We start from the raw sequence: 22,052 nt of genomic DNA, 5'->3' as shown, positions 1-22,052 counted from the left end.
AGGCAGGCGGGTGAGCCGACTCCCCCCGTTGATGGCACCCAGTGTGGGACAAGATTGCTCGTCCCTGAGGAGAAAAGCGCCGCCGGGTGAGGGAGAGGGAAAGAACGTGCGTGCTGGCAATCCACACAGCGATTCCCGGACCGTCCGCAGGCCGGATCTAGAAGGCAATTGCGCCTGATCCGGCCCACGGGCCTTAGTTTGCCAACCCAGATGCTTGGAGATTCAGACACCCATTAGAACAAGAGTAAACATGTTCTTCTGATTCAAAGGATTCTGCGGGAAGAAGAAACATGATCTGGATATTGAAGGAACCTGCCTACAGGATTAAAGACTGTAGAGATCCAGCCAAGAACTATATCAGATCAAAACTCAACATAGATGATAATGAGGGGTGAAAAGAGTTCATTGTATAGATGGAGACTAAATAAGGGTTTATTTGAAAAACACTGAATTACAACATATTCCAATTACGTTAGAGTATCAAAAAATGTTAAAAACATTTGGAAATATAGGGGAGGATGAAACTACCACTTTTACGAAGCATTTCAACCATAAAGAGAAATGTTTTACCTAAGATACTGTTTTTATTCTAAATGATACCAATAATAAATAATGCAAGCTTCTTTAACGAATGGCAAAGATATATTTCATGATTACTCTGGCAGGGGGAAAACACCAAGAATAAAGTATAAAATTTTGATAGATACTAAAAATAGAGGTGGCTTCGCACTGCTATATTTTCTACTACGAGGCAGCCTCTTTGTGTTGGTTAAAAGAATGGATATCGTTGGACAACACACTATTGCTGGATTCTCAGTGGAATCTCGGTTGTAGAACGCTTCGGAAGTTGAACGTTTGGGGCTTTCAAACGCCAAGAACCCAGAGGTGAATGCTTCCATTTTTGAGCGCAATTTGTAAATAAAATTATATACAGTGGTGCCTCAGGTTAAGTACTTAATTCGTTCCAGAGGTCCGTTCTTAACCTGAAGCACCACTTTAGCTAATGGGGCCTCCTGCTGCTGCTCCGCCGCTGGAGCACGGTTTCTGTTCTCATCCTGAAGCAAAGTTCTTAACCTGAAGCACTATTTCTGGGTTAGCAGAGTCTGTAACCTGAAGCGTATGTAACCCGAGGTACCACTGTATTAATAAAATTATCTATATATAAAGCAATTGAAACACTTCCCACACTGTTGGGTTGAAATAAGCGACAGACGAATGGCAAGGTGTCATACGGGAGGCATCTCTCGAGCAAGTCTTGGAGAGTCCCTTTTATTGAATATTACAGCATTACATATGTGCTTGTTGCTGATTGGTTAACATGAATACAATGCAAGGGTTGAATATAAGTATTAATCATCAATAGATTAAAGGGTGGGAAAGGGAACACAGAATTGGACAGGCCTGAAACCTCCTTATTAAACTATTAAATAGTGATTGAGTATCAAGACTTAAACTATTACTAATGATTGATTTTGCATGACATGAAAGAACATAACAATCGCGTTCACTAGATGTGGTCAACAATGCGTTAAGAACAGGTCAGGGTACTGAACTCAATGTGAACTGATCAGAACATTCCCAGACCCATGCGTAGAGGCAAAAACATCCCAGCATCCATCCCAGCACTTCCATTCAATCCATTTTAGATTTTTCAGTTTGTGGATTGTAGGGTTTCAACTCTTAAATCTTTTCCTCCTTCCGAGTCCATTGATGGTTTCTAAGAACATCAGGACTGAAGCTCTATGTACGCTCCATATACGTAAGTGGTTTTCCCTTTTTCAGTTCGCTGATGTTTGCTAAGGTTTCCACTTCTATTGACGCTCTTTCCACACTCCATACATTTATTTGCTTGTCCCCGAGTGAGTCTGTTGATGTCGTCTAAGTTTCCTGTGTGTGAAATTAGGGCTCCACTCTGAAAGAAACTCTTTCAACTCTCCATACATTTAAATGATTTTTCCTCTGTGAGTCTGTTGATGTCTTCTAACATTTCCAACATTGGTGAAGCCCTTTCCACACTCCTTACATTTAAATGGTTTCTCCCCTGTGTGAGTTTGATGATGGATACTAAGTGCTGTACCATCAATAAAGCTCTTTCCACATTCCATGCATTTAAATGGTTTCTCCCCTGTGTGAGTCCGTTGATGTTTTCTAAGTGTTCCACTGCGATTGAAGCTCTTTCCGCACTCGGGGCATTTAAATGGTTTCTCCCCAGTGTGAGTTCGATGATGGGTTCTCAGCTCTCTTCTCTGAATAAAACTCTTTCCACATTCCATGCATTTTAATGGTTTTTCCCCTGAGTGAGTCCATTGATGTCTTCTTACTGCTCCATTAGAAGTGAAGCTCTTTCCACACTCCTTACATTCAAATGGTTTTTCCCCTGTGTGAGTCCGTTGATGGATTCTAAGTGATCCACGATCCGGGAAGTTCTTTCCACACTCCTTACATTCAAATGGTTTTTCCCCTGTGTGAGTCCGTTGATGGATTCTAAGTGTTCCACTACAAGTGAAGCTTTTTCCACAATCCATACATTCAAATGGTTTCTCCCCTGTGTGAGTTTGATGATGGATACTAAGTGCTGTACCATAAATAAAGCTCTTTCCACATTCCATGCATTTAAATGGTTTCTCTCCTGTGTGAGTCCGTTTATGTTTTCTTAGTGTTTCACTGTGACTGAATCTCTTTCCACAATCCATACATTTATATGGTTTTTCCCCTGTGTGAATTCGATGATGGATTCTAAGTTTTCTACTCTCAGTGAAGCTCTTATCACACAGCATACATTCAAATGGTTTTTCCCCAGTGTGAGTTTTATGATGAATATTCAGTCCTCTATTTGTACTGAAACTCTTTCCACACTCCAAACATTTAAATGGTTCCTCCCCTGTGTGAATCCGTTGATGGATTCTAAGGCTTCCCCTCTGACTGAAGCTCTTTCCACATTCCATGCATTTGAATGGTTTCTCTCCTGTGTGAGTCCATTGATGTTTTCTAAATGTTCCACTATCGGTGAAGCTCTTTCCACACTCCATACATTTATATGGTTTTTCCCCTGTGTGGGTTCGTTGATGGTTTCTAAGGTGTCCAATCTGACTGAAGCTCTTTCCACACTCCTTACATTTATATGGTTTCTCCCCCGTGTGAGTGTGTTTATGTATACGAAGGTTTGAACTCCAACCAAAGCTTTTTCCACACTCCATACATTTAAATGGTTTCTCTCCTGTGTGAGTCCATTGATGTTTTCCAAGTGTTCCACTGTCAGTGAAACTCTTCCCACACTCCATACTTTCAAATTGTTTCTCCTCTCTCTTTTCACATTCCATGAATTTATATGGTTTCTTTCTTATTCCCATTGGACATGGCCCTCCAGAATTTTGACTGCCTTCTCCATTGTCTTCTTTCAACAGGGAGGAGCGGGGGGGGAAGGAAACCTAGGAAGAGAACAAAGGAATATTACACACATCAATTAGCACCTGCTCTTATTTTGACGTCTCGTACATTCTTTCCTGTCCTCCATATGTTCCAAATTTTTAGGAAAGACAGATGACATAATGTTAAATATGGTAATGCATCATCAGCCTTTCCTAACCCTTAATTAAGCATTAATGAAGCAGCAGTATCGTAGAATACGGTTGAACTGTGGGGTTTATGTTTTATAAAAAGTGGTTTCTCACAGGAACGGGAGCTGCTCTATGTTCCATGAACCTGGCCAATATTAATCAGGATCCTAAATTCATCATGAAGTTCTTCATCCGCTGAACTATAATCCTCCACCCCTTGGGCCACATTTTGTCCCCTTCGACCTCTAGATCTTTATTCATCACCTGCACAGTCCCTTTGGCCTCAGGAGGTGCATACTGACCATTTTGGGAGACCCATATATATGTCTAGTGACAAGGCTTGGTGCTTGTGGTCGGTTGAAGGAGTGCTCAGTTGGAGAATGTTCTTGGGGTTGGACCTCCATCTCTCAGCCTTGCATTCTTGAATGGAGAGAGCTGGAGATGCAGAAGGAAAGCAGCTGGAGCCTGACTGCTGGGAAGGACAGACTGAGACACCCACCCCCATTATGATTTATAATAATTATATGCCACCGGGTCTCGCACCTGCCTCCTGACACTGGCTTATCTTAGCGGAGATTCCCTGTCCAGGCCTCTCTCACTGTTCTTCCTCATTTGCCCTGGGTGGCCTAGGACTTCTGGATATTCTAGCTCTGCTCCAACTGGGAATTATTTATTAAATTGTTATACCTCTCTTCATTTGAAGATCACAAGATAAAAATATGTGTGACACTGAAATAGGTGAGCATTAAAGGTGAATAACACTGATTGTGGGAAAGAATGAAAAGAAGATGAAACCAGTGGTGTGTCCACCTGAATGTAATATAACAACAACAACAACAACAACAACGTGTAAAGAAGAAACCAATTTTCAAATCAGTTTCATATTCCCTGCGTGTAAAGAAGAAACCAATTTTCAAATCAGTTTCATATTCCCTGGCTGTATTTCTCAGCCACGATTGTGACTCAGAATCTTAGCCACACTTTTTTCTAGAATATCAACTGGACATAGGATCCAGACATCCCTGGGATTTCATCCAGACATTCCTTTAGTGTGGGCAGCAGCAGCGGAGGAAGGAAGGAAGGAAGCAACTTTGGGGGCAAACCATTTCCTTCTGAAGGTCTTCCCCAGCAGCCAGCAGGGTTGATAAACTGCTCAGTGGGGACACCTTGGATTTATAGTGTTAGGGTTTGGATACCAATCACAATCCCTTGGAAATGTCTCAAGAACCCTTAAGATCCAATTTCACCAACTCCCAAGTAACACTGAGCCCTAGAGGAACCTTCTATGCTGAGAGGAGGCATCTCTGGCCCTCCAGATGTGGTTGGACTCAAAGTACCACCTGCCCAAGGAAGGATGGCCCATGGCCAGGGAGGATGGGAGTCTTATCTGGGGGGACACACTTTCCCCTTCTTCCCCCTCCCCTGAAAACACTGAATATCTGTATTTCGTTTCCTCCTTCCTCCGTGATCTCCAACATCTTCCTGATGCAGTCCCACCAACTGCACACATTCCCAAATCATCCTGTACCATTGACTTCCCAAGGCGGCTGCATTGTGTCTAGGACACTGGCAATGGGACAGCACCTTCCACTGGATGAGAGGATAGAGGGTTAAATCAGGGCTGGCCAAATGGGACTCAGCTCCCTCCCCTCCTTGCCCCTCCCTGCATCTCCTGCCTGAGGGGGCTGCCTCAGTTTCCCTCATGGTGGAGCAGGCCCCGAGAACAGCCTTCTCTCTTCCCCCAAAATACAGGAAACACGACAAAAAAGGCCTTGGAGTGTCACCGTGGAACACAACAACAACAACTGGTTGTAAGTCCCTTTGGGCTGCCCTGGGCAAGAGAAAGCAGCTAATAGAGTAAATAAGTAAATAACAATAACAATAACTGAAACTGCAGTACAGTGGTACCTCGGGTTAAGTACTCAATTCCTTCCGGTGGTTAAGAAAGTGTTCTTAACATAATGGGGCCTCCTGCTGCTGCCGCGCCGCTGGACCACAATGTCTGTTCTCATCCTGGGTTAGCGGAGTCTGTAACCTGAAGCGTATGTAACCTGAGGTACCACTGTAATAATAATAATAATAAGGCAGGCTCTTGAGGGGGGAACACGGGAACCCACCCATTTCCATAACAATCTTCCCCATCCCTTAAACCCACAGATTTAAGAGATCTGATATGAGAAGGAGCTGGGCCCAGGTGTCTCTGGGTGGGAGCCCTTTAGATGCTTCTGCACAGAAACACAGGCATGTGGGAGAGACTGGAGTTGCCCAGAGAGAAGCCTCAAAGGGGGGGGGGGATAAGAAAGGGGGCTTCCTCCCTTTCCTCTTTCCCCCCATGGCTGGACTCGCTCGAACAGCCCCCAGCGCCCCCTGCAGCTCCTGACCTGGGACCTCAGGCAGGGCAAGGACTGAGCTTCAGGGGAGGAGAGGGTGGCTGGATCGGGGCTCCTGCTCAGGGATCTCTCCCTGGTCTACGCGGAGTCCTGGCAGATTCCTGGGCAGGAGGGAGAAGTCAAGGCAGGCGTCTCTCTTTCTCCCAGATGGCTCCGATCCCTCCCCAGGGATGCTCCCTTCCTCCCTCCGCCCCCCAACTTCCTGAGGGGGGAGAGGAGGGAGACGGGGGGGGTCTCTATCCAGGCCTCTCTCGCCCCCATTAACCCTTCTCCCCCCAAAGGGGACCCGCCAAGCCAGGATCGCGGCGCCCCAGGGATTCCTGCCAGGGGGAAGCCGGAACTCGCAGAGGGGCCTGGGTTCAAGTCCCATTTCCTTCCCGGGGGGGGCAGCTGAGCATCTCCTCTCCCCCCTCCCTCGCTCGCTCTGCTATTCCCATTTCCTTCCCCGCAAGACAAAGGGCTGGGGGTCTCCAAGGAGGCGCCCCCTCGGGGGGAGGGGCTCCTTTCTCCTAAACCAGCCCCTCCCCCGCTCGCCGGATCCCCAGAAGGGGGGGTGAGGGGGAGGGGGGAGGAATCCCCCACTTTCCTTTCACACCCCCGCCCCAAATCCTGCCCCCCCTTCCCAGCTGCCCTGTTTGCAGATTCAGGGGGAGGAAAAGCCCCTCCTTCTCCCCCCCCCCAGATATAGATATATTTCGCACCTCTTTCCCCTCCTCCTCCGCAGAGCTGCTCCTCTTCCGGGAAGGTGGATCGGGCCCCTCCCCTCCCCCCTTGGCCCCCCCCTCCCTGCCTCTCTAGGAAGGGGAGCTCACTGACCCGGGGGGGGGGAGGAATGAGTGGCCCCTCCCTCCCAGAAGACACAAATTCTCCTCCTTCCCAACCAGCTCCGTTTTCCTGTTTCTCTCCTGAGAAAGTCCCGGGTTCGATCCCCGGAGGCGGCAGGGAAGGAGACCCCCCCAACTGGGAAAAAGGCCCCCCTTCATCTCTTTTAATCCCTTGCCGGGAGAGGGGGGTCCGGTCAGTTTCACCCCCCCATTTCCCGACGGGGGGGGAGGCAGGGCCGGGGCGCAGGGGGTCCCCGTTACAACAGCCCCGCAAAGTAGACCGGAGTTGCTACGCCCTTTGGGGACTCGGAGCAGTAAGTTGCGACCACCCTAAATGCTGTTCTCCCTTGCCATTATATATATATAGATCCGCTTATTTTGCTGCTCGCAGGACAGCTTTGGTTGAAAGGCAAGACTGAAATGCAAAGGTTTTCCCCATTCGTAGCAAAGAGCTCTTCCGCCGCCCCTCCTCTCCATGGGTGGCCATCTCCAGATCCAGGGCTCCCCCCTTCCTCTCCCCCTTTGAAGACAGAGCCAGAGCATCACCCCCTCTCATGGGAGTCTCTTCCCCTGCCAAACAGCTCTTGCTGGCAAAGGTTTCGTCAGAATCGCCTTTCTTGCAACTTGAAGCCATGGGTTCGAGTCCTACCCTACAGCCTAGAATAATCTTTCTTTGTTGCTGCATCACCCTGCGGACTCAGGTTAAGCTAGTGGTCCACCAAGACCCCTGGATCCTTCTCACATGTACTGCTAGTCAGCCAGGTGTCCCCCATCCTCTATTTGTGCAGGTGGGTCTTCCTGCCTAAGTGCAGGACCTGACATTTGCCCCTGTTGAAGTTCATTTTGTTACTCATTTTGTTATGCAAGGACGTGCCCCAGCGGAGCTGCTATTCCTGTTACAGTAAGTCTCAGGGGAGCATCAATAGCGCAAGTTGCACCCAAATTCTCGGTCCTGGTCCTCCCGAGTGGTGGATCTATGGCTGGGCAGGATCTGCCCCGCCTCAGACTGCAGGGGAGGCAGCTGGCAGGATGGACTGCTCCCCAGTGCACTCCTTCTCCCAAGGGAGGAGGGTCCTGGCTGGACATCTCCTCCCCCCTGACTTGGTCTGCTTCCCCAAGTGGTGGAATCAATGTGTCCCAGAAAAGAGGGTCTTCCTTGCAGGCTGAAGTGGTGCAGTCCAGATACAGGCTAAACCCCTGGGGGTGTGGAGGAGGCAGAGACTTTGGGCCTCTCCCTCCCTTCCCCACCTCTTTCAGAGCAGACCAGGCCTCACTTGTGAATGATGGGTTCAGCCGTTCCTGGAAAGAGCCCTGAAAACTGGCCACACCAGGTCCACGTGCCCCTATGACCTTCAAAGGAAGCTTCCTCTTGGCTGCCTCAATGCTCAGAGGTGGCTCCTGCCTCCAGGCAGCTTGTGGATTTGTAGAAAGTTGACCCTTAAGTCTGGGACCTGCCAGACACACACTATAGACATCCACAGGGTTTCTCCCCTAAGTGTGTTATCTTGGGGATAATGTGATACGAGCTTCCAGTGAAGCATTTAACACACACTTAGGCCACCTCCCCATTGCATCGAGGTCTCTCTGGCACTGCCCACTTTCTGCTCTGCCACCTTCCCTCCTCATGCAAGATGTGCAGCTCGGAGGCCAGTCCTTCCTGTCTGGCCGGATTGGAAGGTGAGTGAAGGGAAGCCATTGCTGGAAAACGCTCTGGGCTACCTGCAGCCCCCCTTCCGGATCTCCCTCCGAGCGTCCTCCGGTGAGCATAGCTCTGGAAAAGGCATCCCCTTCTTCTCCAGGGCGCTCCAGCGACATAAACCATCTTGATTTATGCACACTAGCCTTCCGGCTTAACACAGCAAAAGAAAGAAGCATCGTAGTTCTAAACTACTATTTATTTACATAACATTTACATACATATGCATAATGGCATCCATTCTCATCAGCTCCAACAACAAAACAGAAGGACATAAAAGTGACAGCAGTTTCACAGTCTCACACCGGAAGAGAGATAAGACAGTCTTCCTTTCTCACGCTCCACTCAAGACAGGCGTGTGAAATATAGCAAACATAAAATCAGCATTGGGGAGCATGAAATCCTAACAGCCTTTGTTCTTTCTCTATACATGCACTACATTGTTTTATGATGTGGCAATCCTTCACTCAAGAGAGAAAAATAATTTCTAATGGAATATAATTATTAATGGATGGTAATTAGTAATGGAAAGCTGGAAGTCAGCCCTTGTTGTGGTGGTTGAGTCGTTTAGTCGTGTCCGCCTCTTCGTGACCCCCTGGACCAGAGCACGCCAGGCACTCCTGTCTTCCTTTTTTTTTTTAATGAAATATTTATTAAGATTTTCCAAATTCAATACAAAAAAAAAATCAGAAAGAACAAAAAATGCAAAGAAAAGATTTAAAAACACATAAAATTTACAGTTCCATATTTTCATTACCATATTTCCCAGACTTCCCCACACCTCCCCTTCTTGTATTCCAATTCAAATTGTTTGTTCAACAAGTTCCTATCCCCAATTTATTAACCTTTTTATATTTAATTCATTTTTTTAAACTTATTTTATCTTATAAACATCAATATTTGTACCTCAATACACAAAACTTTTTCTAAAGTCCACTGCCTCCTGCAGTTTAGTCAAACTCATGCTGGTAGCTTCGAGAACATTGTCCAATTATGGTGCTGGAGTTTATTATTATTAATAAAAAATACATTGGGTATACAATATTCAAGAATATACATATTCAATAATAACATATTCAGCTCTACCATATGTACAATTCTATATACCTTAACACTCCTCCCTCCACAAGGTTTATTTAACTTTTAACATTTTAATTGCCCCAAATTGTTCAAACCTACCCAAATAATTCAGTATCTTCTCAAACCAATCCTCCTCTTTCTCACTGACCTTAAGCCCTTTCAGTCTATGTATAAGATGAATGAATGAATAGACTTTATTTGCGTAGCCGACAGGCCATAGCATCAAAATGTATAAGATGCTTTTCGTCTTTTTGTGTCTTTGTTGTTCCATCAATGGGAGTTATGATGCTGTTCCTATAATACTAATCCCACCAATCCCGCTCCCAAACTAATACCACAACTCCTAACACCAACATTTCCAACTCTCTCCACCAAGGCCCCAAAATCAGCTGGCTCTCAGCCCATCATCACTCACCCCAGCACTCCAGATTCTCCCCCTCCGTATCTAACATTATATTATATCTGCTATTATACTTGTGAGACATGACCTTCATTTCTTTAAAGACCTGTCTATACAACTTTATATACAAATACCAGAACTTAACATGCACTCCATGCATTTAAGACTGATTTCCCACTATCTGAGTTCATTGATGGGAAGGAAAGTGAACTCTGAGAGAAATACGTCAAACACTCCAAACATCTAAATGTTTTCTCCCCTTTGAGAATCTGTAGAGGTTTCTTAAGCATCCCATTCTAACTGATGCACCGCTCTGGGACTTCCAGGTTGTCGCATCGGAGTTCAGTCGCCTGCCATGCACCCTCCGCAGCAGATCAGGTCCTGTGGTAAACTGGTCCCCAACCATTTGCCCCTCCCTCACCTGTCTTTGCTCTCCGGCCAGACCAGGTTTCTGGAGCAAGGCTGGCAGACCCTTTTACCTTTTCAGAAACAGGACGAAACAGAACTGGTAAGGCTGCCACCACTCCCTTGTCCCAGGGTTACCTTAAGCCACAGCTCAAGGGAGACGGCTGTGCTTCTTTGTTACCGGTTAACCCCAAACTACAAGTTGCTTCCACAAGCTTGCAGGCAGAAATTCTTTAGTAAGGCGCAACCAAGAAGCTAGGCGTTGGATTTAGCTATTCCCACGGATAGGCACACACAATACAAGAGAAAGTTTCTTGCTTAAAATTTATTTTAAAACATAAAGAACATGCTAAAAAGTAGGTACATCTTTTGGTAGATTACAAGTAAAGAGAAAATAAAAACGTTGCAAAATATAGCTAGCTAATACTCACTTCTACACTCTAAGGCAAAGATAGGATAGTTCAGAGTCCTTCAGAGATCTGCATTCAGAGGTCTTAAAAAATCTTCATCACAAAAGAACGGCTGCTCAGGTGGAACATCAGCAGCCGGGCGATTTTGCCATTTTTCGGATTGCAGAGCCAGCCTTCCCAGCCATTCTCAAGATCTTTTATCCCTAATTTGCACGTGGAATCAGATCCCCCAGGACAATCACCACTCTTGGTTACATTTGAATTCTCCAATGACCAGCTTGTGGGCTAATAATTTTAACTTCTGACAGCTGGGCCAATTAAGACTCCAGAGCCTAGATCAAAGATGTTTCCTCCCTTTCTTGGAGCTTATGCAGATGCACCTCCTTTGGGCAATTAACAGGGAGATAACATCACCGGCTGGATATACATAACTTCCCTCACAGGTATCAACCCTTCACATTATCCAGAGAATTCCTCTCCCATAGTAAACCTTTCACGCCCTTGGAGCCAACGGGTCTACGGGTTAAAGCAACAGGACCTAGTTCCCATAATTCTTGCTGGTTTCCCACAAGGCCTCACACTCCGCTTGACCAAAGTGCTAACTTTACTACAGGTGCCATGGGGGTGGGAGAGAGTGTGGGTATAGCCCCCCCATAAGGCTCTGGGGTTACTGGAACATCGGAGCACTCTGCCAAAAGTGGAAAGCTATAAAAATGTTGGGTGTTAACAATAACATGACTATGGGCCAGACGAGGAAGACACCCTCAACCAAAGTAGAGAAGGAGAAACGAGGAGAAAGAAAGAAAAAACCGACTTGATGGAGATTCTTGCTTTCAGAGTGAAATCAGCTTATGCAAAAGCAAATAAACTACCAGGAGTTTGATTGATTTTATGAAACTCAAGATCAATAACTCCAAACACACTACCAGAAAAACTGATTACAATGCTCAAAATTGCTGAAGAAAAGAACCAGCTATAAGTTTCTGGCTGATACGCTCAAGAAGAATTCAATTCCCTTTAGTTGAGAATTCCTGGAAGGGAATTATTTTATGTACATAGGGAAGAAACAAAGATGGCAAGGGCCAATAAAAGCAGAGGCATTCTAGAGGAAATGTTTAAAAAAAGAGCTGGGAGATGCATCAGTAGAAGAGCTGGAGGAGGGAGATAGCTGATAAGGGGAAAGGGGACTTAAAACTGTTTAAAGGATTCAATGATGGATTTAAAATTGTTTTCATTGAATGTGAATGGTTTGAACAACAAAACCAAATGAAATAAAATTACACATATTTTCACAAGGAAACAACAACAAAAATGATTATTGGTAAATAAAGGACTAGGACAGGAATTCATATAAAACACAGAAAAGAGGGGTGGTACTATATATGAATTCCAAACTGGACTCTAAACAGATCTTTAGAGGTGAATAATTATTGCAGTGAAAGTGATGGTGAAGGAGAAAAAAATATTATTGGTAGGAGCTGACGCACCTAATGAGGAAAAAGAAAGATTTCTTCCAACTATTGGATCAAAGTATGTCTGAGGTTTATGTTGGAAATATAATTATTATGGGCGATTTTAATGGAGTAGTATCACTGGACTAAGATAGAACACTGCAGAAAGGTATCTCAAAAGAAAGCAAAATACCAAATACTTTTTTTGTAATTAATTATGTAATTAGGAAGAATTTATAAAGAGTTTGGGAAATGTATAAGGATTTGTTGGAAAAGAAAACATCTTTGTGGCTTTCAGCCAACCAGATGATTTATAACTAGGGAGAAAATTACTTAGGGTGACGCTCCTGAAGAAACCATTTCTTTTAGGGATAACTGGGTTAAATGTTCCATGAAGACAGATGAACGACAGCAGCAAGAGTACTTTATGCACAAAAATGGCAAAATCAAGAGACAGCTACACTTGATCAAGAGAGCGGCAGTTAAAAGTGATGGAATATGTCAAATTGGCAAATTTAACTATGAAAATAAGAGATCAAGACAGACATTAAGGAGGAGTAGAAACCTTTTGTGGAATATTTAAAGAATTTTTGTAAACATGTACAAACACAAGTAGGAGCTGAATGGAAAACAACAGTTGAATAATTGCTGGAGAAGAGTATGGAAAAGGTAAGGTGTAAATATCTGAAATATGCAGCAATTTAAAAATTCTATGGGGAAACCATGGAGAGGAAGTCAAGTATGAAATAAATGTGTATCTGGAAAGTATGTAGCAATTTGTAAATAAATTGCATATAAAAATAAATTGCATATAAAATTATATACATATAAAGTAATAGAAGAACTTCCCACACTCCTTCTATTCAAATCATTTCTGCTTTTTCAGTTTGTTGGTAGATTGTTGGGTTTCAACTCTTAAAGCTTCTCCTCCTTGTGAGTCCATTGATGTTTTGTAAGAACATCAGGATTGAAGCGCTATCTACACTCCATATAAGTAAGTGGTTTTCCCTCTGTGAGTTCAATGGTGTTTGCTAAGGTGCACTCCATGCATTTAAATGGTTTCTCCCCTGTGTGAGTCCGTTGATGAATTCTAAGTTTTCCACTCTGACTGAAGCTCTTTCCACACTCCATGCATTTAAATGGTTTCTCACCTGTGTGACTCCGTTGATGAATTCTAAGTTTTCCACTCTGACTGAAGCTCTTTCCACACTCCATGCATTTGACTATGCTAGCACTCAGTGGATTTGTAACTGGCTGACTGACCGAACCCAAAGGGTGCTCATCAATGGTTCCTCTTCATCCTGGAGAAGAGTGACTAGTGGGGTGCAACAGGGTTCTGTCTTGGGCCCGGTCTTATTCAACATCTTTATCAACGACTTGGATGATGGACTCAAGGGCATCCTGATCAAATTTGCAGATGACACCAAACTGGGAGGGGTGGCTAACACCCCAGAGGACAGGATCACACTTCAAAACAAACAAGATGAACTTTAACAGGGAGAAATGTAAAGTATTTCACTTGGGCAAAAAAAATGAGAGGCACAAATACAAGATGGGTGACACCTGGCTTGAGAGCACTACATGTGAAAAGGATCTAGGAGTCTTGGTTGACCACAAACTTGACATGAGCCAACAGTGTGACGCGGCAGCTAAAAAAGCCAATGCAATTCTGGGCTGCATCAATAGGAGTATAGCATCTAGATCAAGGGAAGTAATAGTGCCACTGTATTCTGCTCTGGTCAGACCTCACCTGGAGTACTGTGTCCAGTTCTGGGCACCACAGTTCAAGAAGGACACTGACAAACTGGAACGTGTCCAGAGGAGGGCAACCAAAATGGTCAAAGGCCTGGAAACGATGCCTTATGAGGAACGGCTAAGGGAGCTGGGCATGTTTAGCCTGGAGAAGAGGAGGTTAAGGGGTGATATGATAGCCATGTTCAAATATATAAAAGGATGTCACATAGAGGAGGAAGAAAGGTTGTTTTCTGCTGCTCCAGAGAAGCGGACACGGAGCAATGGATCCAAACTACAAGAAAGAAGATTCCACCTAAACATTAGGAAGAACTTCCTGACAGTAAGAGCTGTTCGACAGTGGAATTTGCTGCCAAGGAATGTGGTGGAGTCTCCTTCTTTGGAGGTCTTTAAGCAGAGGCTTGACAACCATATGTCAGGAGTGCTCTGATGGTGTTTCCTGCTTGACAGGGGGTTGGACTCAATGGCCCTTGTGGTCTATTCCAACTCTATGATTCTATCATTCTATGAAATGGTTTCTCCCCTGTGTGACTCTGTTGATGAATTCTAAGGTTTCCACTAGTAGTGAAGCTCTTTCCACATTCCATGCACTTAAATGGTTTCTCCCCCGTGTGACTTCGTTGATGAATTCTAAGGTTTCCACTTTGACTGAAGCTCTTTCCACACTCCATGCATTTAAATGGTTTCACCCCCGTGTGAGTCCGTTCATGTAGTTTTAGTCCTCCACTGTCAGTGAAGCTCTTTCCACACTCCATGCATTGAAATGGTTTCTCCCAAGTGTGAGTCCGTTGATGAATTCTAAGTTTTCCACTCTCAGTGAAGCTCTTTCCACATTCCATGCATTTAAATGGTTTCTCCCCCGTGTGACTCCGTTGATGAATTCTAAGTTTTCCACTTTGACTGAAGCTCTTTCCACACTCCATGCATTGAAATGGTTTCTCCCCCGTGTGAGTCCGTTCATGTAGTTTTAGTCCTCCACTGTCAGTGAAGCTCTTTCCACACTCCATGCAATTAAATGGTTTCTCCCCAGTGTGAGTCCGTTGATGAATTCTAAGGTTTCCACTTTGACTGAAGCTCTTTCCACACTCCATGCATTGAAATGGTTTCTCCCAAGTGTGAGTCCGTTGATGAATTCTAAGTTTTCCACTCTCAGTGAAGCTCTTTCCACATTCCATGCATTTAAATGGTTTCTCCCCCGTGTGACTCCGTTGATGAATTGTAAGGTTTCCACTTTGACGGAAGCTCTTTCCACACTCCATGCATTGAAATGGTTTCTCCCAAGTGTGAGTCCGTTGATGAATTCTAAGTTTTCCACTCTCAGTGAAGCTCTTTCCACATTCCATGCATTTAAATGGTTTCTCCCCCGTGTGACTCCGTTGATGAATTCTAAGGTGTCCACTCTTACTGAAGCTCTTTCCACACTCCATACATTTAAATGGTTTCTCCCCTGTGTGAGTCCGTTGATGAATTCTAAGGTGTCCACTCTGACTGAAGCTCTTTCCACACTCCATGCAATTAAATAGTTTCTCCCCCGTGTGAGTCCGTAGATGAATTCTAAGGTGTCCACTCTTACTGAAGCTCTTTCCACACTCCATACATTTAAATGGTTTCTCCCCCGTGTGAGTCCGTAGATGAATTCTAAGGCTTCCGCTAGTAGTGAAGCTCTTTCCACACTCCATGCATTTAAATGGTTTCTCCCCCGTGGGAGTCCGTAGATGAATTCTAAGGTTTCTACTCTTACTGAAGCTGCTTCCACACTCCATACTTTCAAATTGTTTATGTTTTCACACTCCAAGTATTTAAATGGTTTCTTCGTTGGACATGGCCCACCAGAATTCTGATTGCCTTCTCCATTGTCTTCTTTCGATGGGGTGGGGTGGGGAGAAAATCCTATTTGTTTTCTAGGAAGAGAACAAAGGAATATTACACACATCAGTTAGCACCTGCTCTTATTTTAACATCTTGTACAATCTCTCCTGTCCTGCATATATTTCAAATTTTTAGGAAAAGCAAATGAAATAATGTAAAATAATGGCCATTCATCATCAGCCTTTTATAACCCTTAATTATTGTTAATGAAGCAGTATTATCTTAGAATACAGTTGAACTGTGGGGTTTACGTTTTATAAAAAGTGGTTTCTCACAGGAAAGGGAGCTGCTCTATGTTCCATGAACCTGGCCAATATTCCTCAGGGTCCTAAGTTCATCATGAAGTTCTTCATCCGCTGCACTATAATCCTCCACCCCTTGGGCTACATTTTGTCCACTTCGACCTCTAGATCTTTATTAATCACCTGCACACTCCCTTTGGCCTCAGGAGGTGCATAGTGACCATTTTGGGAGACCCATATATAAGTCTAGTGACAAGGCTTGGTGCTTGTGGTCGGTTGAAGGAGTGCTCAGTTGGAGAATGTTCTTTGGGCTGGACCTCCATCTCTCAGCCTTGCATTATTGAATGGAGAGAGCTGGAGATGCAGAAGGAAAGCAGCTGGAGCCTGACCGCTGGGAAGGCCAGATTGAGACACCCACCCAAATTATGATTTATAATAATTATATGCCACCGGGTCTCGCACCCACCTCCTGACACTGGCTTATCTTAGCGGAGACTCCCTGTCCAGGCCTCTCTCACTGTTCTTCCTCCTTTGCCCTGGGTGGCCTAGGGCTTCTGGATATTCTAGCTCTGCTCCAACTGGGATTTATTTATTAAATTGTTATACTTCTCTTCATATGAAGATCACAAGATAAAAATATGTGGGACACTGAAAAAGGTGAGTATTAAAGGTGAATAATACCCATTGTGGGAAAGAAAAGAAAGATGAAACCAGTGGTGTGTCCTCCTGAATGTAATATAACAACAACAACAACAACAACAACAACAATAATAAAAAGTGTAAAGAAGAGACCAATCTTCAAATCAGTTTCAGATTCCCTGGCTGTATTTCTCTGCCATGATTGTGACTCAGAATGTTAGCCACACTTTTTTCTAGAATATCAACTGGATCTCTTTGTAATAGGAGCCAGACATCCCTGGGATTTCATCCAGACATTCCTTTAGTGTGGGCAGCAGCAGCAGCGGAGGAAGGAAGGAATTAACGTTGGGGGCAAACCATTGCCTTCTGAAGGTCTTCCCCAGCGGCCAGCAGGGTTGATAAACTGCTCAGTGGAGACACCTTGGCTTTATACTGTTAGGGTCTGGATACCAATCATAATCCCTGAACAATTGTCTCAAGAACCCTTAAGATCCTGTTCCACCAACTGCCAAGTAACACTGAGCCCTAGAGGAACCGTCTATGCTGAGAGGAGGCATCTCTGGTCCTCCAGATGTGGTTGGACTCAAAGTACCACCTGCCCAAGCAAGGATGGCCCATGGCCAGGGAGGATGGGAGCCTTATCTGGTGGGACACACTTTCCCCTTCTTCCCCCTCCTCTGAAAATGCTGAATGGGGGAGGAGGGGCACATTGACGCAAGGGGCACATTTACACACCAACAATATTTCAATATCGAGAAATGGTATTCGTGTCGCGACATCACCCAAATGTGCCTATACATGTGTGAGTAGAACAGTTGCCACTGCGCTGGCCGCCAGTTAGCCGTTGGCGTTTGAAGAGAGTAGGTGTGTTTTTAGCACGACCAACTTAAAAATTATGTGAAATGTAAAAGTGTTCCAACACTTTTTTACGTCATTTAGTTAAGATTTAAAAATACCAAAGGTAAGTTATTCCACTCAATAATCAGGATTACACGTGATTTTCAAATAAGTTCAGTGGTTTTATTAACAATTGTTAGTTTTTTGAAAATGTCCATTGGGGCACTTTGATACACTAAGACATGGGACGCATTGATATGTACCGTATTTTTTGCCCTATAGGACGCACTTTTCCCCCTCCAAAAATGAAGGGGAAATGTGTGTGCGTCCTATGGGGCGAATGCAGGCTTTCGCTGAAGCCTGGAGAGCGAGAGGGGTCGGTGCGCACCGACCCCTCTCACTCTCCAGGCTTCGCGGACCTCTCCGCAAGTAGCGGGAGCCAGCGCTGGGCTCCCACGGCTTGCAGAGAGCTGCCTGTTTTGGGGCTGGGGTCGGGGGAAGCTCGGGCCTCCCCCGCCCCAGCCCTGCACCTGGGGGAAAAATTCCCCCCCCAAAAAAACTAGGTGCGCCTTATGGGATGGTGCATCCTACAGGGTGAAAAATACGGCATTAAAGTGCCCCGCTTAGTGTACAATAATCTCTAAACAAGTGTCATATCTCAGGAAAAAACCAGGATCTTGTATGTTTGTCTTCCCTATTGCAAGCGTTGATTTGAAGGATGTTGTTTTGCGGTTGCCAAAAACAAATTTCCCAAAGGGCACATCTTGAACATCATCTCTATATACTTTATATACTTATATATTGACTTATGGGGATATAATGTGTAACAGAAGCTAAATGTTAAGTAATTATCTTATTTTTTATAAGCATTTTGTTTAAATTACTATTTTTTTACTACCTAATGTGAGTTTTTATACTTTTTAAAGTTTTTCCAAACTTCTGGCCCATGGGCCTTAGGGTGCCTATGCCTGGGATAGAGGGTTAAATCAGGGCTGGCCAAATGAGACTCAGCTCCGTCCCCTCCTTGCCCCTCCCTGCATCTTCTGCCTGAGGGGCTGCCTCAGTCTCCCTCACGGTGGAGCAGGCCCTGAGAACAGCCTTCTCGCTGCCTTCCAAAAGACAGTCATACCTCGGGTTACAGACGCTTCGAGTTGTGTTTTCGGGTTGGGCACCGCACGGAATCTGGAAGTACCAGAACAGGTTACTTCCGGGTTTCAGCCCTTGCGCATATGCAGAACCACTAAATCACGCTTTGCGCATGTGCAGAAGCACCGAATTGCAACCCGCACATGCACAGACATGGCACTGCGGGTTGTGAATCTGCCTCCTGCACGGATTACGTTCGCAACCTGAACGTCCACTGCACAGGAAACATGGCACAGAAGACCTTGGAGTCTCACCGTGGAAAACAACAACAACAACAACAACAACAACAACGATTGGTTATACGTCACTTTAGGCTGCCCTGGGCAGTGGCGTAGGGTGTCCCCGTTACAACAGCCCTGCAAAATAGACCGGAGTTGCTACGTGCTTTTGGGACTTGGAAGAGTAACTTACGGCAACCGTAAAGGGCAGTCCAGTGTGATCATTACGGGGGCCTCTTTTAAATAGGGGCTGGTGTTTGAACTTGGGCTTTGCTAATGTTACGGAATTGGCAGGGGGGGCACTTGTGTGAGAGCAGGTTTCTTTGGCCGTCTCCCCCTTCCTTGCTTGCCCCTTCTGCGTTCCCATGGCAAGTCCAGCTGAATTTGACTATGGCGTGTGGTGCATATCTCCGCCTTCAGACGGAGGGAGCCAGGCAGCTTTCCGGGTCATGTGCCCAACTTTTCATAAGCTGATATTAAATCCCAAAAGACCTACAGCTGCTTGTTACAAAGGGAGGGGGCCGATTCCGGTAGGTTTATGATATTAACTCTTTCCATGCTCATTTCTGATGCTCAGAAGCAGGTGCACCCTTTCCTAGACCTTCCTGATGACATTCTCAGTCTGACGCACAGTATTTACACAGAAACACGGATCAAACACAAAAAACCCTTTACATAACTCCCTTTCTAAAATACACTGAGACCATCTTATAACATATCCCCGCTATAACACACAAGTTCTAATTAAATCCTAATATTTACTATACCTAAACATTGAGCACCACAGACTAATAATAATAATAATAATAATAATAATAATAATAATATGTATTATTTATACCCTGCCCATCTGGCTGAGTTTCCCCAGCCACTCTGGGCGGCTCCCAATCGAGTGTTAAAAACAATACAGCATTAAATATTAAGAACTTCCCTAAACAGGGCTGCCTTCAGATGTCTTTTAAAAATAGGATAGCTGCTTAATTCCTTGACATCTGATGGGAGGGCGTTCCACAGGGCAAGCGCCACTACCCAGAAGGCCCTCTGTCTGGTTCCCTGTAACCTCACTTTTTGCAATGAGGGAACCGCCAGAAGGCCCTTGGCGCTGGATCTCAGTGTCCAGGTTGAACGATGGAGGTGGAGACGCTCCTTCAGGTATACAGGACTGAGGCCGTGTAGGGCTTGAAAGGTCAGTACCGACACTTTGAATTGTGCTCAGAAATGTACTCAAATATTCCTCTGCAGTAAAGGAGGCAAATGGAAGCCTTCTCATTGTCTTTGTGCTTACAAATACTGTCTTAAGGAGGGATGAACAGGGTGAGCCTGTGACCTGGATTCAGGAACTAAAGTATTTACCATCACAAAAGAATGGCCAGGCTGCCCAGGTAATGCAGTTTGTGACCATTAACAGGTATCCTTGGGGACAGGTTTTCTGCTGTAGACCGCCTCCTGTGATGTATTCCTGCTGTAGACAGTCTCCTTCTGTACGATATTTGGGGGGGGGGTGGTCTTGGGTGGGCAATTTCAAAAGACTATATAAGGCCTTGCACACCTCCCTCCTGGTTGTGGTGAGGGGGGGACACTGTTGCAATAAAGATCAGGCTTACTAGCCGCTTTGCTTCTCCATATACTCTGGTTGGCCTCTGTTATTTTCTCCTACCTACCGTATTTTTCGCTCCATAAGGCGCACCTGATCATAAGGTGCACCTAGTTTCTAGAGGGGGAATTCAAGAAAAAAAATATTATTTAAAGGGAGCGCTGAGCAGAGCTCCCTGGTGCCCTGCGGAGGCTTTGCGCCACTAAGGCAGAAGCTAAAACAGCTAGAGGGAGCACTGCGCAGCGCTCTCTCTAGCTGTTCTAGCTTCTGGGGTAGCCCGCGAAGCCTCTGCAGGGCAGCAGCGAGCCTTCATCCCAGGCTTCCCCCGCCAGCCCTGACAAGCTCTGGGAGTATTCCCCACCTCCCGCAAAAGCCCACAGGAGCTGCGCACCCTTTAAGGAGCGTGCGGCTCCTGCGAGCTTTTTTACGAGGTGGGAGAAGGGACTGACGCAGCCAGTCAGTCCCTCCTCTGGGAAAAGCCCCCAAGAGCGGCGTGCTCTTTAAAGGGTGTGCGGCTTCTGCGGGCTTTTGCGGGAGGTGGGGGAATTCTGTTAGATTATTTGGGGAAGTTTTTCTAATGAGAAGATATTGTCACAGATGCTTGTTTTTGCCACTCTCAAAAGTGTGAATTTCTGTATCTGCAGAGATAACATGCCTTTTCTTCACATGAAAAATGTTATAAAATAAATATACAGAGTTGAGGGAAAACCTTAATCCCATTGTTCCTTTGCAGATGTATATACACAGAATCAACCCCTTAAATTCTAAGTTCCAAGAGGTTCAATGAACAGATGGTTTGCAGTGGAAGAGATCTGCACAAGTCGCTAAGTGTGAAGCAGTAAAAATGAAAGTGCAACCTTGTGAGCAGAATACTCCACACATCTTGGGGTCTTTGTGTAATAATTGTGCAAGTCAGACTTGAGGCAAGCGCTGAAGGCTCTTCAGGGCTGGCAACCTCTTCCCAATCCCACTGGGTTCCAACAACCGCACTAACACTTAACTGTACAGAATAGGCACCTGGATGCAGAAGCCAGTCCAAAGGGGTGGCTGGTAGTGGAGGTGGTGAAATGCTTAAGTTCTGAGTTTTTCATGTGCGCTAAAACTCAGCCTGATTGGTTGTTGTTTTTTATTCAAAAAAATATTTTTAGCAACATGCTATAATATTATTGTTTTAGTTAAATAAATTGTTTAAGTTGTTACTAAGGAAATGATTATTTTTCTCCTTCCAATAAATTACAGCAGAAATGTTGTCCAAATATAGACAATTAACTTATTAAACCTCAGAATGATTTCATAATTATCTGTCTATTTCTAATAGTGTAACCAAATCAGAAATTTTTGATTTAAATAGAATCATACTGACTAGTGATTTACCGTAAATTGTGATTGAAATCAATTTGACTTATATCAAATCCACCCTGATTGCAATCTACCACAATGTCTGAAATAAGGCTGGAACTATACAGAGGCGAACAGGACAATGTCCTGGCAGCTGCTACTACTTAGGGGTGTGAAACGGCTAAATGACAATATTATCAATCA

General features: G+C 45.0%; 1 protein-coding gene across 3 annotated transcripts in view; it reads right to left on the bottom strand.

Annotated features, from left to right (window-relative positions):
- Nucleotides 1-1,224: 1,224 nt before the first annotated feature.
- Nucleotides 1,225-22,052, bottom strand: part of LOC310756938 (uncharacterized protein) — a 34,641-nt gene continuing 13,813 nt past the window's right edge. The window contains exons 1-4 of one of the 3 annotated variants that reach the window (XM_083601902.1): nt 21,928-22,015; nt 20,578-20,620; nt 5,466-5,592; nt 1,225-3,428 (exon numbers count right to left, since the gene is read on the bottom strand). In XM_083601902.1, the coding sequence (XP_083458028.1) occupies nt 1,944-3,350 (1,407 nt within the window). In that variant the 5' untranslated portion in view covers nt 3,351-3,428; nt 5,466-5,592; nt 20,578-20,620; nt 21,928-22,015 and the 3' untranslated portion in view covers nt 1,225-1,943. Of the gene's footprint in view, nt 3,429-5,465; nt 5,593-15,780; nt 15,867-20,577; nt 20,621-21,927; nt 22,016-22,052 lie in introns of those variants that run through there. The other 2 variants (XM_083601901.1, XR_014544993.1) reach the window with 2 other exon arrangements.

Source organism: Podarcis filfolensis (genome assembly GCF_964270895.1).
Source record: "Podarcis filfolensis genome assembly, chromosome: 2".
In the NCBI taxonomy this organism is placed as follows: Eukaryota; Metazoa; Chordata; class Lepidosauria; order Squamata; family Lacertidae; genus Podarcis; species Podarcis filfolensis.
The sequence above is the reverse complement of the archived record's forward strand: the minus strand, read 5'-3'. Positions and strand labels throughout refer to the sequence as shown.